This window comes from Gorilla gorilla, chromosome 21 (assembly GCF_029281585.2).
Source record: "Gorilla gorilla gorilla isolate KB3781 chromosome 21, NHGRI_mGorGor1-v2.1_pri, whole genome shotgun sequence".
NCBI lineage: Eukaryota > Metazoa > Chordata > Mammalia > Primates > Hominidae > Gorilla > Gorilla gorilla.
In genome coordinates this window covers 72,151,006-72,171,348 of record NC_073245.2, presented here as the reverse complement: position 1 = coordinate 72,171,348, position 20,343 = coordinate 72,151,006, and the positions used below count along the sequence as shown (strand labels likewise).

Sequence of the window (20,343 nt, the reverse complement as noted above, 5' to 3'; positions counted from 1 at the left end):
TATTTTTCCTTCTGTCTGGTTCTTTCACTTAGCATAATGTCCTCTTGTCTTGGTTCATCCATGTTACAGCAAATTTCAGGATATACTATTTTTAAGGCTGAATAATATTTCTTCATATATATACACGCACCACAATTTCTTTATCCATTCATATGTCAGTGAATACTTACTTTGTTTCCATGTTTTGATTATTATAAATACTACTGCAATGAACATAGGAATGCAGATACCTTTGTTTGTTTGTTTGTTTGTTTGTTTGTTTGGAGACAGAGTCTTGCTCTGTCCCCCAGGCTGGAGTGCAGTGGCGTGATCTTGGCTCACTGCAACCTCCGCCTCCCTGGTTCAAGCAATTCTCCTGTCTCAGCCTCCTGAGTACCTGGGACTATAGGCTCATGCCACCATGCTCAGCTGATTTTTGTATTTTCAGTAGAGACAGGGTTTCACCATATTGGTTAGGCTGGTCTTGAACTCCTGACCTCAGGTGACCCACCCACCTTGGCCTCCCAAAGTGCTGGGGTTACAGGTGTAAGCCACTGTGCCCAGCCCTAGGCGTGCAATTATATATATGGTTGGTGATTTAATTTATTTTGCATATATTTTTATTCAGTTTAAGGAGAATGTTACAAATGTAATATTTATGTTAGTGGAAGCACAACTAGAAAAATATTTAAAAATGCACATTATTTGTTTGCCACAGAGTAATGTACAAGTTTTTTTGTTGAGGTAAAATATACATATAAAATTTACCATCTTTGTCATTTTTAAGTGTACATTTCACTGGTAATATATATATATTTTTTTTAATCCCTTAGTTCCCCCCTACTCCTTCCTACTCTTCCTGGCCTCTGATAATCACCGTTCTACGCTCTATCTCCATAAGATTCACTTTTTTAGCTCCCACTTATGAGTGAAAACATGCGGTATTTGTCTTTCTGTTTGGCTTATTTCACTTTACTTTGGCCTCCAGTTACATCCATGTTGCTACAAGTGACAGGATTTCATTCTTTTTTTATTGCTGAATAATATTTCATTGTATATACACATACTACATTTTCTTTATGCATTTATCCACTGATGGACACTTAGGTTTCAATAATGCTGCAGTAACCATGGGTGTGCAGATACCTCTTTGGTATATTGATTTCCTTTCTTTTGGATATATACTCAGTAACTTGCTGGATCATACTGTAGTTCTATTTTTAGTTTTTTGAGGAAACTTCACACTGTTATTCACAGTGGTTGTACCACCATTTGCATTCCACCAACAGTGTATGAGGCCCACATCCTCACTAGCATCTGTTATTGCCTGTCTTTTTGGTACAAGCCATTTTAACTGAGGTGAGATGACATCTCATTTTTTGATTTGCATTTCTGATTAGTGCTGTTGAGCATTTTTTCATATACCTGTTAGCCATTTAATGATTTTTTTATAACGCTCTTTTCTATTCAGGAAAAAGTTCAGAAAAAAAGCTACAGAAAACTGAAGACTACCTTTGTTAATGTTACTTCTGAATGCCCAGTGTAAGTATTTTTTGTAATATTTTTCATTTTCTTCATATTTGAAGAGACTACACATATTTAAGTGGAGCTAATATTGCTCTTCATTTTCACAGGAATGATGTTTACAATTTTAATTTGAATGGAGCTGATGACCCTATCATAAAACTTGGAGTAAGCTAAAATACCAAGATACTTTGTATTTACTCAGAAGTTACATTGTATTTACCATGCAGTTATTACATAGTATGTTTTTAATGTGCATCCTCATATGCTTTAAAATTTTTAAGAAATATGTAATAATATTTTGGATAACCAGCCTACATATATTTAGGTGGCTTTTTTTTTAATTTTTGTTTTGGAATAAGGTAGAGAAAAACAAGCAATTGTGGGGTAGAAAGCCTTCACTACCAAGAAAATCACCTTTCTTATTGATGAAAAAAGAAACTATTCTATTTTTAGTGTATTGTAGTTTCTTTTCAAATACAAATATTGTAGTAAAGTTAATTTTATGTCAAATCTTATTTTGTGAAGCAAAACTAGATTTTATGTTTATTCCTTTTAATTCTTTTTTATTTTGACACTGACACCTCTTTTTTTTAATGTTTATTTACAATATAGATCCAAGAGTTTCAAGCTACAGCTAAAGAAGCTTGTGCGGATAGGTCAATTAGATTGTAGGTATTTTTATTAGATTAAAATATTCTGATCTTCTTCTTTTTCTCTTAAATATCTCCTCCCAGTCTTAGAGTTTTTTAACAAATGAGAAGAGTGAATAAAAATGCTAGTGATTATTACTCTCATTATGATTCTGTTACTTCAACATTTATTCTTTAAATTAATATGCAAATTATCATCACTTTGAATATTAGTTGTATATCCTAGATCATAAAGCTAAAAAGACTTAGTAGTTCTTTAATCCAACATAGTTATTTTATAACTGAGGTCAGAGAGGATAAGTGGCTTGGCCAGAATAATATAGCTAATTAGTGAAAAAGTTAAGACTGAAAACTCAGGTCTAATTGTCCATTGTGTATTACCTTAAGAAAACAAGTATGAAGGGTATTTTTTAATTAATACATATTTTTGTTTAAGGGTAGGTCCAAGGAATCATGATGAACTTAAATCTTCTGTCAAAACAAAAGATAAAAAAGTAAGTTATAATATCTCAATATGTCTATTAGAAGTAGTATTTCTCTTAATTTTTAATGTTAAAGATTATCAAAAACAAGAAAACAAAAACATTTGATTGTTTTATTTATGCAACTATCCACCTTCCTATTATGAATTTTCTTATGGTCTTTCAGCTATTTGTAATCATCTAATAAAAGAAATGCCACATTTAGTTTTTTTAATATATATACTATTAGGTTATACCTCTCTGGAAATAAGTTGTTTTGATTTAACTTTGAATTAACAACATCAACACCAAAATACAAATATCATTATCTGATCTGGTTTTCCAAGTGACTTTCTTGGATAGGTTATTAATGCCATCCTAAATTAGGATGTTAAGAAATGACAAGTTAGTTTTCCTGTTTTGGGTTTTGTTTTTTGTTGTTGTTGTTGTTTTGGTTTAACTTACCTTGCATGACATAATGAGATGTAGTATTTCTTCATGCATTTCAAACTTTTTTTTATAGATCATAACAAATCATCAAAAGAAAAATCTGTTTAGTGATACTGAAACAGAGTACAGATGTGATGACAGCAAGACTGATATTAGCTGGCTAAGAGAACCGAAATCAAAACCACAGCTAATAGACTATAGCAGAAATAAAAATGTGAAGAATCATAAAAGTGGAAAATCAAGTAAGAAATTATCTTTTGGATAAATGTTGCCAATGATTTTGCAGTTTATTTCAATTATTGAAAATGCTTTATATAAGCTTATTGTATTTAGACTGTTCATTACTACATACTTTCATGGATAGGACAAAACACTAGTTTTATGTTTTTTGTTTTATTTTGGTAATACGGTTATATTTATTTTTAATAGGACCTTAGGGACACAAATTATGACTTATCATTATCCTTGGCTCATGATTCTCGTCACTTGTCTACTCATGGCCCAGTATTATCCAGTTATTTAGCTAATTATTGTGAATAATATACCAAGAACTCATGAACCCAACACCTTTAAGACCAAGGCTTGAACTTTGACACTAATCTGTATATATTTACATGTATTTACATTTGTGTGTGTGTATAAAATATATATATTTATATGTTTGTGTGTGTGTGTGTGTGTGTGTATATATATATATATATGTTTATATTTACTAAATATCCCATCTTCTTGCTGCACCCAACACGCATCCTTTTTTAGGAATTTATATAGACACAAAAAATATATCAAAAGGAAAACAATTTTCTTCCAGATTTTTTTTTTGGGGTCTAAGTTTTCCACAAAGTATTTTCCTAGAAAGTGGCTTCTGCTTTCTCTGTGATAGTGAATCTCCTGAAGCAGTTGGTAAGAGTTTCAGGTATAAGTTTTGGCTAGAGAGAATTACCATTTTCATAGCTGAACATCAATTTCAACGTTTGCTAAAACAAAGATTTTATATGTTGCATTTTTAAAAGAAGACTTAACTCTGTGCTTTTCAATTAAATGTATATTTATTTTAAGGGCATCAGCTTTCATTTTATTTCAGGATTAAAAATAGAAGTGAATTTTGGCATGTGTTTAGAAATGAAGCTGAATCTTGAAATTTAGGTGAGAGGTCACCAGATACATGAGGAAGTAAAGCAGCAGGATTATCATATATAAAAGGGAGAGAAGTATGGAATAGCATAGTATATTCAGGGAATGCAGTATTGAGGTATTTTGTACATAGATCATATTTATGGGAAAATGGTGAAAGGTGAGGCTAGATTACATCATAGTCTGAACCTTGAAGCAGCCAAAGATAAATATAGTAAGATTCACATGCCCTCAGGGAGCTTACAGTCTAGTGGGAAGATGTACAAATAAAAACGTTTATAACATAAAGTAGAAGATTAGAGATCTCACGAAGATGTTAGAGGTTAGTGTCATCACTAAATATTTATAAAATTTAACTTATGAAATTGAAATTCTGTATGAATTCTTTTGTTTAAATTATTGAATAACTACAAGTTAATGTGTTTGAGTTGACTTATTGCCAAGATTAGAGGACCTCTCTTCCAAAACAGTTTTGCTTCCTTTGCTTGGATAATCTTATTTCTTAGGTTTCAGAGACTATTTGGAAAGATAACATTATGCTTGAAAGGCAAAAAAGAAGTGAGACTAAAGCTGCTATCAGTAATATGGGTAAATCTTATTAACATTGTGATGTATGGAAATAAATCGTAGGATATTATACAGGACATGATATTTTATAAATCTCATTATATTGTTTAGAGATTTATATCTATGTAATAAAACTTGTTTTTAAAGCAAGTAACTAAGACTTGCAGATTTCAGGACAGTAATTACCTTTTAGCAGAAGGGACACGGAGGATGGTATAAGAGAGCATACGTAAGTAGATTCAGCATTATACACAATCTGGTTCTTAAATTGAGTGGTAGATTTATAGGTGTTAACTTTTTAACTTATGCTGACATATTCTCTTATATGTTTAAAAAGTTCTATAAAATAAAGGAGAGGGAGGAAAACTGGCAATTCATATCATAAGAAACACTTTACAGTAAAAGTTATCAATTCTTGAAAATTACATTTTTGAATGAGTTTAAAAATGGTGCCAATCAGAGATGTGGTACAATTGGGCTACTAAAAAGTTCTGGGAAAGGAAAAGCTTCCAAAATAGTGTATTGTGAGGCCAGATTCTTCAGCAGAAGAGGTGAGAAGATTACGGTGTCAGGAGGGCTGGTATCCTGGTGGCCTGAGGCCACATGGAGGTTCACTTATTAAATGCTAACACATGCTTTAAAAACTTACTACTTTTTATTATTTTAATTTAAATATGCTGAAATGATGTTCTAATAAATTTAATGCCTATTCTTATTTACTGTGAAAATTTAACCTTATTTTTCTGAATTACAGGATCATCCTTGGAAAAGGGACAGCCAGGCTCTAAAATGGTAAGCCAAGAAGTTTGTGTTCAAACATCCCTTTAAAATTTTATTTTTTCTTGCCATATAAAAATAATTCATCATCTCATAATTTTATCCTTGTTATCAGTTATGTGTTTTACGTACCTCTTCCTTCTTTTGCACACTTTCTCCTGTTTCTTTTTAAATCATACTGGCCTTTGTTTGACTCCATTTTATTCTGTGCTTTTAGGTATTTTTAAAATCTTTTACTTCAGTTAGATAGTATATATCAGGCTTCTCAGGGACTTAATGGTAGGGATACAGAGATGGTAAAGATGATAACTCGAATGGGAAGATAAAATCCATTAATTTAAAGTATGTTAATCAAGAATCATTCTTACGAATATTTTATGTAAAACTTGTCACAGTGCCAATTTTATAGCAAATTGCTTGTATTTCTTGTACCTCAAATATTGATCTAATATTCAGGAATTTTTCTCCTAAAGACACCCAGTAAAAATATCACCAAAAAGACGGACAAGACAATTCCGGAAGGAAGAATCAGACTTCCACGAAAAGCAACCAAAACAAAAAAAAATTATAAAGATCTCTCAAATTCAGAATCAGAGTGTGAACAAGAATTTTCACATTCATTTAAAGAGAACATACCAGTAAAGGTAAATAGATACAGTTCAGATTAATTTCTAAAAGCCTCTTAAAATACTAAATATATATTTTTGTAAAAAATGTCAAATTTATCTTGTTACTTCTTAAGAGTTAACTTCCTTTATGACAAAACTTAAATAATAATTCTAGAAATTTGCCCTTAGGCAATATAATGCTAAATTTTGTAATAAGTTGACATTTTTGTTATAAAACAGATGTCTGAATCTAGTGATATTATAACTTGATGATAGTATCTTTGAAAGGGAGAAGTACTTAATCTTCTAAAATTAGGCTTTAATAAAATATAGCATGGAGAAGCTGTGTGTCTGTTGAGTGAAAGCAAAATATTGGTGTCTGAGGTTCTTCCCACACACTGGCCCACCTGTCACCATCCCTGACTTCTTCCTTGTGTCTCATAATGTCCAGACACATTCCCAGTCACCTGTTTTTGAAAGCAAAGTTAAATATTTATTTATTTGTCTGGCAGTCTGTCATCTATAGAAGTAATGAGATGTCAGTATAATTTCATTTTTTCTTTACTTGAATATTCAATAGTTTTCTATAACTCCAATTATGGGAAAAATATACTTATATTACTATTTTAGTATAGTGTATGTGTATAGTATATAAATATATGTAGTGCTTACAATGTGTCAACTGCTATATTAAGCACTTTACAGATTTAATGTCTTAAAATCTCATAAGTACTATAGGTAATTAGTACTATTAGTGTCATCCCATTTTACAACTGAGAAAATTGAGGCTCAGAGAGAAGGAATTTGCTCAAGGTCACACAACTAGGAAGTGGTAGGTCTAGGATTTGAAACCAGAGAGTCTGGCACTAAAGATAGGTTTCTGAACAGTACAGTGTGCTGATTTGACAGCATAAACTTCCATCTCTTCTTGTTTGCAATCTTATTTCTTACCCAAAATACTTTAAAGACTTCCTAACTTAGGTCTACATTTTCTATCACTTCTTTTTTTTTTTTTGAGACACAGCCTCGCTTTGTCACCAGGCTGGAGTGCAGTGGTGTCATCTTGGTTCACTGCAACCTCCGCCTCCAGTGTTCAAGCGATTGTCCTGCCTCAGCCTGCCTAGTAGCTGGAACTACAGGCGCACGCCACCATGCCCAGCTAATTTTTGTATTTTTAGTAGAGTCTGGGTTTCACCATGTTGGTCAGGATGGTCTCGATCTCTTGACCTCATGATCTGCCCGCCTCGGCCTCCCAAAGTGCTGGGATTATAGGCATGAGCCACCGTGCCCAGCCTTCTGTCACTTCTTAAAGGAAGTTTACCATACAAATAGTCATATGCCTTCTCAAGCCACCTCTCATCTTATCCCTCTTCAAAGGAAGACCCTAAAAATATCTCTATTGTCAGATATTCAGAGCATCAAAATGCCATTCCAAGCTTTCTTCTACCCTTCTCCAGTGTATGCCCAGAACTGTGAAATGGTCAGATAGTATAACCTGTGACTCCCAAAAAAGACCTGTGCCTCTCAACTCCCTCAGTTCTTGCGAAGTCTTCTCTATTCGCAGTATGTCTTCCCCTTTCTACCTTCTTTCACAAACTCCTTAGTATCTCAAATACTATGAAATTTAGGAATGCTTTCTAATTTCCCTAAACTGGATATAATCTTTGAACCCTCAAAGAAGGCTATTTGTATCTCTTAAGATATTTATTATAGTAAATGTATTATATTCTCCTGTGAATTTGTCTTATGGCTTCTAGTATATTAGAAAGTCTTCCACTACTCATGTCTAGGTCCTTGTTATGCCTGTATGTGGTAATATACAACATTTAATAAATATTTGAATATAATTTGTTTTATGTGTCCAAGTGTAAATATTTGTACTTGAGTATAATTTGGAAGTTATTGATACATTTAGGAGGAGAATATCCATTCCAGAATGAAAACGGTAAAGCTACCAAAGAAACGACAGAAAGTCTTCTGTGCTGAAACAGAAAAGGAACTATCAAAACAATGGAAAAACTCATCTCTACTAAAAGATGCTATACGAGATAATTGCCTTGACTTATCTCCCAGATCTTTATCTGGCAGTCCATCATCTATAGAAGTAACGAGATGTCAGTATAACTTTGTTTTTTCTTTACTTGAATATTCAATAGTTTTCTATAACTCTAATTATGGGAAAATACAATTTTAAGACTAATTTTGAGGGGTATTTATAATTATAGTAGTTAAAACTTCATTTGTTAAGCTAATTAATGCTAGTAACTTGACTTGATAACATGGGAACAATGCTACTAGGATACTGATGTTTTTCATGTTAGGAAGTTAAAGATCAAATGCTTTAATATGGAAAACAATATATTCACAAATTATAACTTAATCTTAAAAAAGTACTTAATTTTAATGTGCTTTTTTTTAGCTCAATATATATTTAATAACATGAGACTTTTTGGAGAATTCTGTTTTTTCTATTTACATTTCATTAACAAAAGTCCAAAGAATATCTTGCTCATTCTGTGGACCCACAGTGGATTAATACCGTATACAGTTGAGGTTATGCTTTTATTTTTAAATGATTGCTAAAGAAAAATTCATATTCTTTGGAGCTCTGGTATATGTGTATGCCTTTCTAGTACAGAAAGTATAAGTTTGCCCTTTTTATACCATTTTTGTTTCCTTGTAAGGACATTTTAAAGCATTTCTAAATGCTAATCATTTCAGTTAAAATACAATACTTAAATCAGTTAGTATACTTCTGCTTCCTCTAAAGTAGCTATTGTGTTCTCAGTACTAAGGACCACTATGAAATTTCACATAAGTGCATACTCAGGAGATAGATGTACATGCCCTGATTCGATCTGAAAATTGTCTGAGGATTTATTTATATTAAGATTTATTCCAGCAGTAAATTTTCTAATTTTTATGTGAAAGATGTAGAGCAGATGATTTCTCAAGCCTTTTTGAATCATAAAATTTTGTGATGTGTATATATAACACAATCAGCTATGATGTCAGAATACTCAAGATAATACTTAGGTTGATCCTTATATTTTAGGTCATACTGTAGATATTTTTGTTGGAAAATGTTTTGAAAGTTCTTGTGGTTACAAGTACATTTTAAATTCAGCCATTTTGTTTTTCAGTCTTACAAATATTTTAAATATAACTTGGTCTTAATATTTTTAAAGCTATCCTTTTTTATAGCTAAGATTTGAAGATCTGACAAATTCTTAGAATTTAAATTAATCGTGCTATTTCTAAAGCAGACATCAATGATAACGCTTGCCATCTATTTTCTTTTTTATTTTGATGCAATATAGGTATAGAGAAAATAACAGAAAAGGATTTTACTCAGGATTATGACTGCATAACAAAATCTATATCACCTTATCCAAAAACTTCATCACTTGAATCCTTAAATAGTAACAGTGGAGTTGGAGGTACAATAAAGTCACCCAAAAACAATGAGAAAAACTTCCTGTGTGCAAGTGAAAGTTGTTCACCAATTCCACGACCACTGTTTTTGGTGAGAATGTATATATATTTTTCTCTTTATCAGATATATCTGAAGGTGTAGTAAGTTATTTTCCCTATCATCTTAATCAGATACACATTGCTTGTCTATTTAAGGTTTTGGGTTTGGTCTAGGGTCTTGGGGGAGAGGGACATAATGACAAGAGAGAGATATTTGCCAGTCTTGATGAACCTAACAGACAAATAAATGTATAGCTATACAGGAGGAAGAATGTGGTAGCAGGAGAGTACAGTAGTTTCTCATTATTTGTGGTTTCACTTTTTGAGGTTTCAGTTACCTACAGTCAACTGTGGTCTGATAATATTAAATAAGAAATTGCAGAAATAAACAATTCATATGTTTTACATTGTGTGTAATTCTGAATAGTGTGATGAAATATTGAGCCATCCACTCTGTCCCTCCTGGGACGTGAATCAACCCTTTGTCCAGTGTATCCATGCTGCTGTATACCCTACCTGCCTGTTAGTCACATAATAGCCATCTTGGTTATCAGATCAACTGTAGAGGTATTGCAGTGCTTGTGTTAAAATAACCCTTATTTTACTTAACAATACCGCCAAAGGGCAAGAGTATTGATGCTGACAATTCAGATAGGCCAAAGAGAAGCCATAAAGTTTTCCTTTAAGTGAAATGGTGAATATTCTGTGCTTAATAAGGAACCAAAAATAAGGTATGTGGAAGTTGCTAAGATCTATGGTAAGAATGAATCATCTTTCCATGAAATTAGGAAAAAGAAATCTGTGCATAGTATAATAGGGTGAGGTACTATCCGTGATTTCAGGAGGCTCTACTATATTTTAAGAAGAAATGATACATATAATGTGATACATAGATGAGGAAGAATGAAGAATTTCTTTTCAACATATATTTACTTTTTATATTCCTACCATTTACCTGTTAAACTTCCTTATAAACACCTAAACCAAATATTGTAATTACACTGTTTTCAACTAATTTGTCAATTTACTTTGTCAACTTGTAATTTTTGTAACTAAAGGTTATGAAAGGCCATAGACTTTAAATTATGGTGAAATCTGAAAGAAGTACCTGCATTGCAGGAATAAGCCTATTCAGATCTAGAAAATGTGTGTAGTTCTAATGTGTAGAACAATTAGTAGTATCTCTTAGGAAGTGATCATTCCTGTTACAAAACTCTTATCTGTACTCTGTACAGTAATCACCCCTTATTCTTAGGGAATACGTTCCAAGACCCCCCCCAATAGATGCCTGAAATGGAGGATAGCACTGAATGCTATATATACTATCTTTTTTTCCTATACATATATACCTATGATTGTGTAATTTAAACATTAACTTATAAATATGCAATTTATAAATTATTACAATGACAAAACAACAACTATAACAATACACTACAGCATCACTACTCTTGCTTTTGAGGGGCATTATTTAGTAAAATAAGGGTTGCTTGAGCACTACGATATCTCCACAGTCAATCTGATAACTGAGATGGCTATTACTTGACTAACAGGCACGTAGCATATACAGCATGGATATGCTGGACAAAGTGATGATTCATATCCCAGGCAGGACAGCCCGATGGCCAGAGATTTCATGGCACCACACAGAATTGTGCACAATTTGAAACTTATAAATGATTTCTGGAATGTTCCATTTAATATTTTTGGGCCATGGTTGAGCATGAGTTATTGAAACCCTGGAAAGCAAAACTGCAGCTAAGAGGGACCATTGTGTGTCAGAAAGATAAAAGTGGAACTATGCTGTTTAAAGTAGAGGTAGGAGATCTAAACCCTAGATCTACCTAGCCTCCTTCACCCCCTTCCCCCAAATAATCCCCAAGGCATATTTTCAAAACTCTGAGTTTCTACAGACCACAATTTGAAACCCAGTTTCATACTAGTGAAATTCACACAAATTCTCCTGTGATCCTTTATCAATATAGTTGGCCCTCCATATCTGTGGGTTCCACATCTGTGGATTCAACCACAGACAACAATATATATTTTTAATTGTGTCTGTATTGAACATGTACAGACTTTTTTTTCTTGTCACCATTTCCTAAACAATACATATAACAACTATTTAAGAGTATTTACATTGTATTAGGTATCATAAGTAATCTAGAGATTACTTATGTATATGGGAGGATGTGTATAGGTTATATGCAAATACTGAACCATTTTATATCACAGATTTGAGCATCTTCTGATTTTGATATCCACAAGAGGTCCTAGAACCAATCCCTTTGTTTCTGTCATTCTTATTTTCCCCCACATCCTTTAATCCCTTCAGTATGCCACCTTGCAAAATCTCCAAGCCTAGGTAATCCCCATCCACCATCTTTGATGCTACTCTGTGTTAGATGGAATTTTAACAGTTACATATTCATTGGCTGGACACTCATGAGACATTCCCCCATGCTGCCCCTTTACTGTCAACTCTTAATAAGGTGTTGGAAATTTGCTTTATGTGGTAGTTGAACCTGCTTACACTCTCAACACTGCTATGAGATAGTGCTCATTTCTCTACAGTTTTAACTAGGTAGATGTTATCAGTTGTTTCTGTTTTTGCCAGTCTGGTAAGCATAAAGTTGTGTCTTTAATTTGCATTTTCCTGACTCGTTGCATCAATGAGTATTTTCACATGATTTTGGCCATTTTGTGAATTTCCTGTTTGTTTTCTTATTTTTAAATTGCATTGCTTGATTTTTCTTACAAATTTGTATGAGTTCTTAATATATTCTGGATATTCTTTATTCGTTGTATATAATGTAAACATTCTTTTCCTAGTATGTATATTTTCAGTTAATTACACAACTTCCCTATGACAAAAGATAGGACATAATCAAATTTACCAATCTTTTGGGTTGTTCAAGAAATCTTCCCCTAAGCTATTGTCATAAAAATATTTTCTTATTTTAGATTTGAGTCTAAATTTGACTCAAATTTTAGATTTGAGTCTCTCCAGGCTTTCTTTTTCATATGGATATCAAATTAGTGCGACATCAGGAGTGGAATAGTCTTAATTTAGTCATAGGCTGGGTGATCACATGGGCCTGGATTAGGCACCATTAGATTTTACTGTTTACTGGCCTGTTTATCTGTCTCTGTGCTAATACCACCATTGCTTTAATTGGGGTCATTTTACATTTATAGGGTGTTACATACCCCTGCCCCACCATTCCTCAGAATTCCTTTGGCCCTTTACTGGTTCATATACATTTTAGAATTAGTTTGTCTAAGGGAAGAATTGCCATTTTTCAATATTGATGTTGATCTTTCTTATCTACACATCATTTCTCTCTCCACTTTTTTGTCTTATTTCCTGCAAAGTTGGGCGAAGTCTCCTACAAAGGAAATTATGCATCTTGTTAGATTAATTCTCAAGTATTTTATGGGTCTTCTTTTTGCTGTATTAAAAAAAAGAATTTTTTTAAAAATTACATTTTCTGAGTTTTAAAATTTTTATATAGAAAAACTATTGATTGTTTTATCTCCAACAACCTTGCTGAATTTTATCATGATTGTCTGCCTAGATTCTCTTGGCTTTTCTGTATAGACAGCCATATAAACTGTTACACATGAAGATTGGAACAGAAAATGCAAAAAAATTCTTATTCGTGTTCTTGTTAAGGTGACTTTGACCTCTGGAGCATAGAAACTGTACTAGCAGGGATCCTTATCTACAGGTTTTGGTCATCAAAGTAAAAATCCACTTGCCTAAGGATTTTTTATTTTTAGTTATGAATTGGAATTGAATTTTTGCAGTGAATTAAGTAGTTTTGCAGTTTTACTTTAATGTTTCTTACGTTCAACTCTTTTTGAAGTGGGGGGCTTTGAACAATTTTGTAACTTCTTATTTGGTTTTTGTATGTCTTCATTCATAGCCCAGACATACTCCAACTAAGAGTAATACTATTGTAAATAGAAAAAAAATAAGTTCTCTGGTACTTACACAAGAAACACAAAACTGTAACAGCTATTCAGATGTAAGCAGTTATAGTTCAGAAGAACGGTTTATGGAAATTGAATCTCCACATATCAATGAAAATTATATACAAAGCAAAAGAGAGGTGAGTGTGGGACTATAACTTATAAATTTTCCTTACACTAAGATGGTTCTTATAAGACTCAGATTACTGACCTTTAGTGGTAATTATAATATTTTAATGCTTTTCAACTGTTATTACCTGAAAATCTGATGTTTAAAGTATATAGAATGGCTTGATCATAGAAAAATATTTTTTGATAGAAGAAAGTTGAAACTTTTAAAATGAGAGTAGTAAGGTCTTAAATAGTGAGGATACCACTGCTGAACCCCGGATTGCATATTTACAATTGGCACTTTCTGGTTTCGTGAATATATAGGTATTTGGTTGAACTTCCTGCCAGCATAAAAGCCCATCCATCCATCAATAAAAATATTTTAATAACCTGTAAAATATAGAAAATCAAGACAGAATTTTACAACTTGGAGAGGGCTGCGATTTGAGCTAGACCTAAGTGGATGGGTAGGTATATGTAGATTAAGTGGAGAAAAATCAGTAACCTATGTAAAGGTTACTAAGTAAAACCTGTATATTCAAATAGTATAACATAAGGTTAGATGTGAAAGATGTGGTTTGAAAGAAGAATAGTTTAAACTTTAGTTTTCTGTGGCTCCTCATTTCCTGACTCAAAGAAATGGAAATCCTAATAAAGAAATGAAAAGCAGGAATAGAAAAAAAAGTAGCTCACATCACAGCTATTACAAGAAGATTGAGGTCAACTTAGAATCAAGGTTTACACATGGTAAATATTAGAGATGAAAAGGAAGGGATAGAAACAATCTGAGAAAGAATTGACAGCATTTAAAATTATTGGTTTTTGGGTTTGAGAAAGGTGATAAAATGTGAATTGAAATATATTTACGGAATTTTTTTCTAACTTCTAATACGTATTTTAGGAAAGTCATTTAGCATCTTCATTATCCAAGTCTAGTGAAGGAAGAGAGAAAATGTGGTTTGACATGCCCTGTGATGCTACTCATGTATCAGGTTTGTAGTCATAGTCTTGCTTTTTAAAAAATGATTACTGAAATGCTACGTGACATTTCAACTAAAGGAATTATGTATTTTAAGTCATACCGTTATTCAACTTAATGTAAAAAGAAAATAAGTAAACTAGGTAGAATTGAATGCATAATTACCTGAAACATAATAAAAATACTTAGTGGAAACAAAGCCTTTTTAAAATAAAAGCAAGAAAATATTAGGTATTTTTAATGAAAATTGCAGTGCTTTTAACTTTCTTTAACTGTTCTTAAGGCCCCACCCAACATCTTAGTCGCAAAAGAATATATATAGAAGATAATCTAAGTAATTCCAATGAAGTAGAAATGGAAGAGAAAGGAGAAAGGAGAGCAAACTTGCTTCCCAAAAAACTGTGTAAAATTGAAGATGCAGATCATCATATCCACAAAAGTAGGTAGATCAGTAGCCTGTATCAAAATGCAGTTATTTGGAGGGTGGTTCTTATATTTTGAATGAGTCTATTTACAAAACAAATTTGTAAAGACAACTTTGGATATGTCCAAGATGGATGATGCTTTATTGCAAAGTTCACATTTATATGAATAATTGTTGTAGTAAGGGTCTTAGATGCCCATAGATCTCCCTCATCATTCTGTCACTTACTATCACATTTAGGTTAACTAGAGTATGAATTTACTGATGTGCTAGTACCTCACTAAATACCTAATAATAATGTGGAACTAGTTAAAAAGCAGTTAAAAATAATCCATAAATGTTCCAGCTTAAAGTAGTCATTTCTGCTGTAATAGCCATACCAAAAAGTTTGTTTTATAAATCAGAATAATCTCATTTTTAAATTAAAAAAACATAAGGAACTCTTCTGCCTTTGATTTCATAATCCTTAGGTTACACATAGATTCGGAAAATAAGATAGATTTTGTTCTTAGCCTAATTACAAGGCTAAATTTAGAGTAATGCGTATTTTAACTTCAGCAGATTGTTTTCATTTTTTAGTGTCTGAAAGTGTATCTTCATTATCAACAAATGACTTTTCTATTCCTTGGGAGACCTGGCAAAATGAATTTGCAGGTATAGAGATGACTTATGAGACTTATGAGAGGCTCAATTCAGAATTTAAGAGAAGGAATAATGTGAGTTATTCTTTAAGTTATGATTTATACCCAATAATATAATAATATGCCACACTTTCTACTAGACCATTGGCTTGTTTGATCCTTTGGCAACAAAATATCCATTCATGAAACCAACTTTCCTTATATGTGAATAATTGGAGTAAAATCTGTATATTACCCGTATTCTTTCTTTTGCTACTACTTTTTTCTCTTTTGTCCTATTTTCCTTTTCAGTTTAATGTTTTGGCTTTTCTGTGATTTTTTTTTTTTTTACTGGACAGTTTTCATGCCACTTTTCAAGACATTTTTTATGTCATTTAGGTGAGCATTAATGAAGATAGTATAGTGTAGTATAAAGAATGAGCAGCTGCAGTCAGAGAAATACCATTTCATTTTGTTTCACTAGTTCTGTATTATAGTTATGTAGTCTTAGTTTTTGAGGTTCCAGTGAGATAATGCAAAAATGCTTTTTAAAACAATTTTTAATTATTAGTAATATATTTCTGCCTATCTCTTTCACATGCCTCTATTTGGAATCGATAGTTTTTTATGCCCTCCTTTGAATAAAAGATGTTTTGGGCACAGGTTATCAACACCTCCCCCCCGCCCAATCTTGCTTTCCTTTCTCCTATATTCAGGGTTAAAATTAGAAATTGCTTGTTTTTTCTGTTTCTTTTTTTTTTTTTTTTTGCCCAAGGCCAACCTAATCTGAATAGAGAAGCTTTGACTTATATATTCTCATATGTGTCTGTAGCTAGATTTAAATATATGTTTTTGTGAAAAAAATGGTTTTGAAAAATTCTGAGTGTGACTTTTAGGCTGTGTCTTTGAAGAGAATTATAACCATCAGCATTTTTGTAAATACTGTAGAGTGTGGGGTTCTTATGAAAACAATTGAGGACTCAACCCTTAGTCAAAGACCTACTGATGGAGTTAAATAAGTTCACTCAGAGCAGTGTCTATTAACACTTCAGTTTAAATAACTGAGTTTTTAATTTTTCACTTTTCCAAGTTCTTCTTAGTAATTTACATTTCGTGGAAAATTATTTGCTGTTACTGTAGTCTTGGTTAGAGTGTTATTTTGTAAAGATATTTTAACTTAAAAATGAGTATTTTTCAGATCCGACATAAAATGTTGAGTTATTTTACTACGCAGTCTTGGAAAACAGCTCAGCAACATCTGAGAACAATGAATCATCAAAGTCAGGACTCTAGGTCTGTAATAAAAATCTGTTCTGAAAACTTTTGAATGCTACATATTCATATATTCTGAATGCTACAATTTTTAAAATTAATCTCATTTTGTTTCTGTAATAGGATTAAAAAACTTGATAAATTCCAATTCATTATCATAGAGGAGCTGGAGAATTTTGAAAAAGATTCACAGTCTTTAAAAGATTTGGAAAAGGAATTTGTGGTTTGTTACTTTAAAATTTTTTAAAATAAGTTTAAAACCTTATTTTTAAAGAGCTATACTTGGAAAAACTTTCTTTTTTGGGAGCACATCCTAAAGCTTTTTGTTCAGAAAATAATTTAGTTTTATCTTAGATTTCTAATCAGCTTCATAGAAACACTTTTGAAGTACGAACTTAAATTTATGATGAATATCTTTGATAATGAGAAATCCTGAGAGATTTTACTTTCAATTTTAATTTGAAAGAGCGTATGACATCTGGAATATTTTTAACATATAGCCATACTGTTTATTTAAATTTGTAATAATAGAAATAGAGTAATTCTGTTGGATTTTAATTTTTAATCATATTAAAGTTTAACTGGATTTTATTTTAGGACTAAAATATTTTATTTAGGACTAAATAAAATTTTATTAATTAATTTAGGACTTTTGGGAAAAGATATTTCAGAAGTTCAGTGCATATCAAAAAAGCGAACAACAGAGGTTAGTATGACATTCTTAATGACTATAATCTATAAAATTAGATTTTTAAATAAATTTCTATTTGAAAAATTAAAATTATATATACTATATTATAGCACTCTAATTTGAATTATTGATAAATACAAGGTTAACTCATTATTTTACTTCTTAGGCTTCATCTTTTGAAAACTTCATTGGCTAAAAGTGTCTTCTGTAATACTGATAATGAAGAAACTGTTTTTACATCCGAGGTATAAATTTTATGCTTTTTATAGGTTACCTCTCTTGATTACAAAAAGAATTTGTTAATGTAACTTTGTCTTTGCTGTGAAAACTTTATGGTAAATTTCATGGGTGAAATATATTTACTTTTTTACAGATGTGTTTGATGAAAGAAGATATGAAAGTGCTGCAAGACAGGCTTCTTAAGGACATGGTAAGTCAACTAAGTTTGAAAATGGGATAATCATACTTTAATGTCTTTTGTTTTTGATTTTTTTATGTGTGTGCTCTTATGTCTTTCTTTTTCTTTTGAGTTGAGAGAAGATAGTTTTAGCCCAATTACTTTTAGTTCTTTAAATAATGGGAGCATATTTATAGTGAAAGAATAGGGGTAATTTAAACAGGCCCTCCTAAGGAGTAAAAGAGAATATAAATTTGCAAATTGAAAAATTATCTGAAAGAATGATTTGTTTGCAGTTTCTAAACACTGGGTACTGCAGCAGGCGTCTGTCCTGCTGTGTCTTCTGAAGGAGAAAATATGGCAGGACAAAACTCCCAGAAAGTCTGTAGTTTAGTGGAAGAATTACTGTCTGTTTGGACAAGATGTCATTTACTTAGATTTGAGGATTAAATTAGTTTACTTTCCAGTGGCCTAGTAGACCAGCAGCTGCATTCTGGGGGGAAACGTGGACCTGGGAAGGGACTAAAGGTACTCTTTTAAGTGATAATGTCTTTGGAGTTTTCTCAAAGATGAAAGGCATTTTTAAGTACACTGATCTTTGTATACACAGTATATTAATGTACTTACAAAGATAGAACCTCAATATGCTGACATAGTACAGGATCAAGATGTTGTGGCTAAGCTAGTTTAGCTTCAAGCAAACAAGCTACTTAACTAGGTTGATCCTTGTTGAAATTGTTTTCTAGACTTTTAATTTTACTCTCTTCCTTTAAAAATTGAATCTAAATTTCACTGATTTGGGGCTTTAAAAGATTAGAGCCTTCTCTCAACTGATTGTCTTGAATATCAGTAATGATCACAGAATTCTGTGGATATCTGTAGACCTGTTAGAATGCAGTATCTTCATGAAAGAAGTTGTTTTAAAATGAATCACTAATAACAGCTTGATTTTTTTTTTCTATTTTATTTGGTGGTTTTACAGCGAAAATGTGAAATCTAAGTGTGATTTTTTTTTTCTTGGCTATAGCTAGAAGAGGAGCTTCTTAATATACGCAGAGAACTGATGTCAGTATTCATGTCTCATGAAAGAAATGCTAATGTGTGAAATCTAGTTTTTATCACCATACTTTATCTAATTATTATTCTCTGTGTATAACTGAGGAAATAAGAATAGTCCTACAAAGAGAAAAATATACATGTCACCGAAGCAAGTGTACCCTTTATAGGAACCCTCAAATTAAAAAAAAAATGTCTTTTAATGGATGAGAGGGAACCACTATAACATGAGTCCAAGCCCAGAAGACTTCTGTCTATACAATATTATTTTTTAATTTTGGAGATAAAAGCTTTAAGAAACTTTTTGAGTTAATTATACTCATAAAATGAGTTTCTTTAATAAATTAAATTTTATTGTGTAAAATGTATTATTACATAAAATGTGTTTTTGAATCAATGCAGTTTGGGGATGAATATAATTAAAATGTTTAATAACTTAGAATTCAACTAATAAAAATTTAGCCACACTTACAAGGGGGAGGAAGTCCCTAGTTTAAAATGTATAACTGAGTGGTAGATCAGTACTTTCAGCACACTGTTGGAAACATTTATTCAGATATGGCTCTAATGTATTAGGAAGCACTAAATGGCCTAAAAAAGCTACTACATTGCCTAAATATGTTAATTCAATATAGAAGTCCTATTTCATAAGCAGGCTGTTTGACAAATACTTTTAATCTAGTAGTCATTGTAATATCTTGCTAGATTAATTTATAAAAATGAGTATACATTTGATTTGCTTTTAATGAAGTTGAAATAAATGCTTATGTCACTTGAATAAATATAAATCATTATATTCCTATTTTGTGAACATTGGGTATCTGAAGAAGGATATTTATTTGATCCAAAGTATAATACTAAGTAGCTTTACTATCCCTTGTGTATTTAATGGTAGCAGAGTATTATTCAAAAATAATACCAGTAATTAAACAGTGGGAAAACTGGCTTCTTAAAACCCTTCTCATTTTGGTCAGCTTTATGCAATTATTAGCATCAGCTAAGATTTATTGATAGGGTAGTGGGGTTGCTATTTTAAGAGAGTGACAGCGTTACAATATTAAATACCACTCAGGACTTGCAAATCCATCTTGCCCTGTGAGACTAATTCCATCATGTCTTATCACCCTGTTTACCTCATCGTCAGCCAAATTTCCAAGACTCCTAAATCATACCTCATACTTGATTTCAATA

At 31.8% G+C, this 20,343-nt stretch overlaps 1 protein-coding gene across 6 annotated transcripts in view; it reads left to right on the top strand.

The window, feature by feature from the left end:
• Positions 1-19,948, top strand: part of SYCP2 (synaptonemal complex protein 2) — a 59,108-nt gene extending 39,160 nt beyond the window's left edge. For 5 of the 6 annotated variants that reach the window (XM_004062461.4, XM_055372866.2, XM_055372869.2 and 2 more), the window contains 19 exons: positions 1,451-1,521; positions 1,614-1,671; positions 2,119-2,174; positions 2,593-2,650; positions 3,141-3,309; positions 5,523-5,560; positions 6,019-6,189; positions 8,069-8,267; positions 9,474-9,679; positions 13,557-13,742; positions 14,615-14,705; positions 14,976-15,131; positions 15,696-15,832; positions 16,935-17,029; positions 17,132-17,231; positions 17,656-17,714; positions 17,866-17,944; positions 18,073-18,129; positions 19,124-19,948. In XM_004062461.4, the coding sequence (XP_004062509.3) occupies positions 1,451-1,521; positions 1,614-1,671; positions 2,119-2,174; positions 2,593-2,650; positions 3,141-3,309; positions 5,523-5,560; positions 6,019-6,189; positions 8,069-8,267; positions 9,474-9,679; positions 13,557-13,742; positions 14,615-14,705; positions 14,976-15,131; positions 15,696-15,832; positions 16,935-17,029; positions 17,132-17,231; positions 17,656-17,714; positions 17,866-17,944; positions 18,073-18,129; positions 19,124-19,201 (2,064 nt within the window). In that variant the 3' untranslated portion in view covers positions 19,202-19,948. The remainder of the gene's footprint in view (positions 1-1,450; positions 1,522-1,613; positions 1,672-2,118; positions 2,175-2,592; positions 2,651-3,140; positions 3,310-5,522; positions 5,561-6,018; positions 6,190-8,068; positions 8,268-9,473; positions 9,680-13,556; positions 13,743-14,614; positions 14,706-14,975; positions 15,132-15,695; positions 15,833-16,934; positions 17,030-17,131; positions 17,232-17,655; positions 17,715-17,865; positions 17,945-18,072; positions 18,130-19,123) is intronic. The other variant, XM_055372867.2, reaches the window with a different exon arrangement.
• The last annotated feature ends 395 nt before the right edge of the window (positions 19,949-20,343 follow it).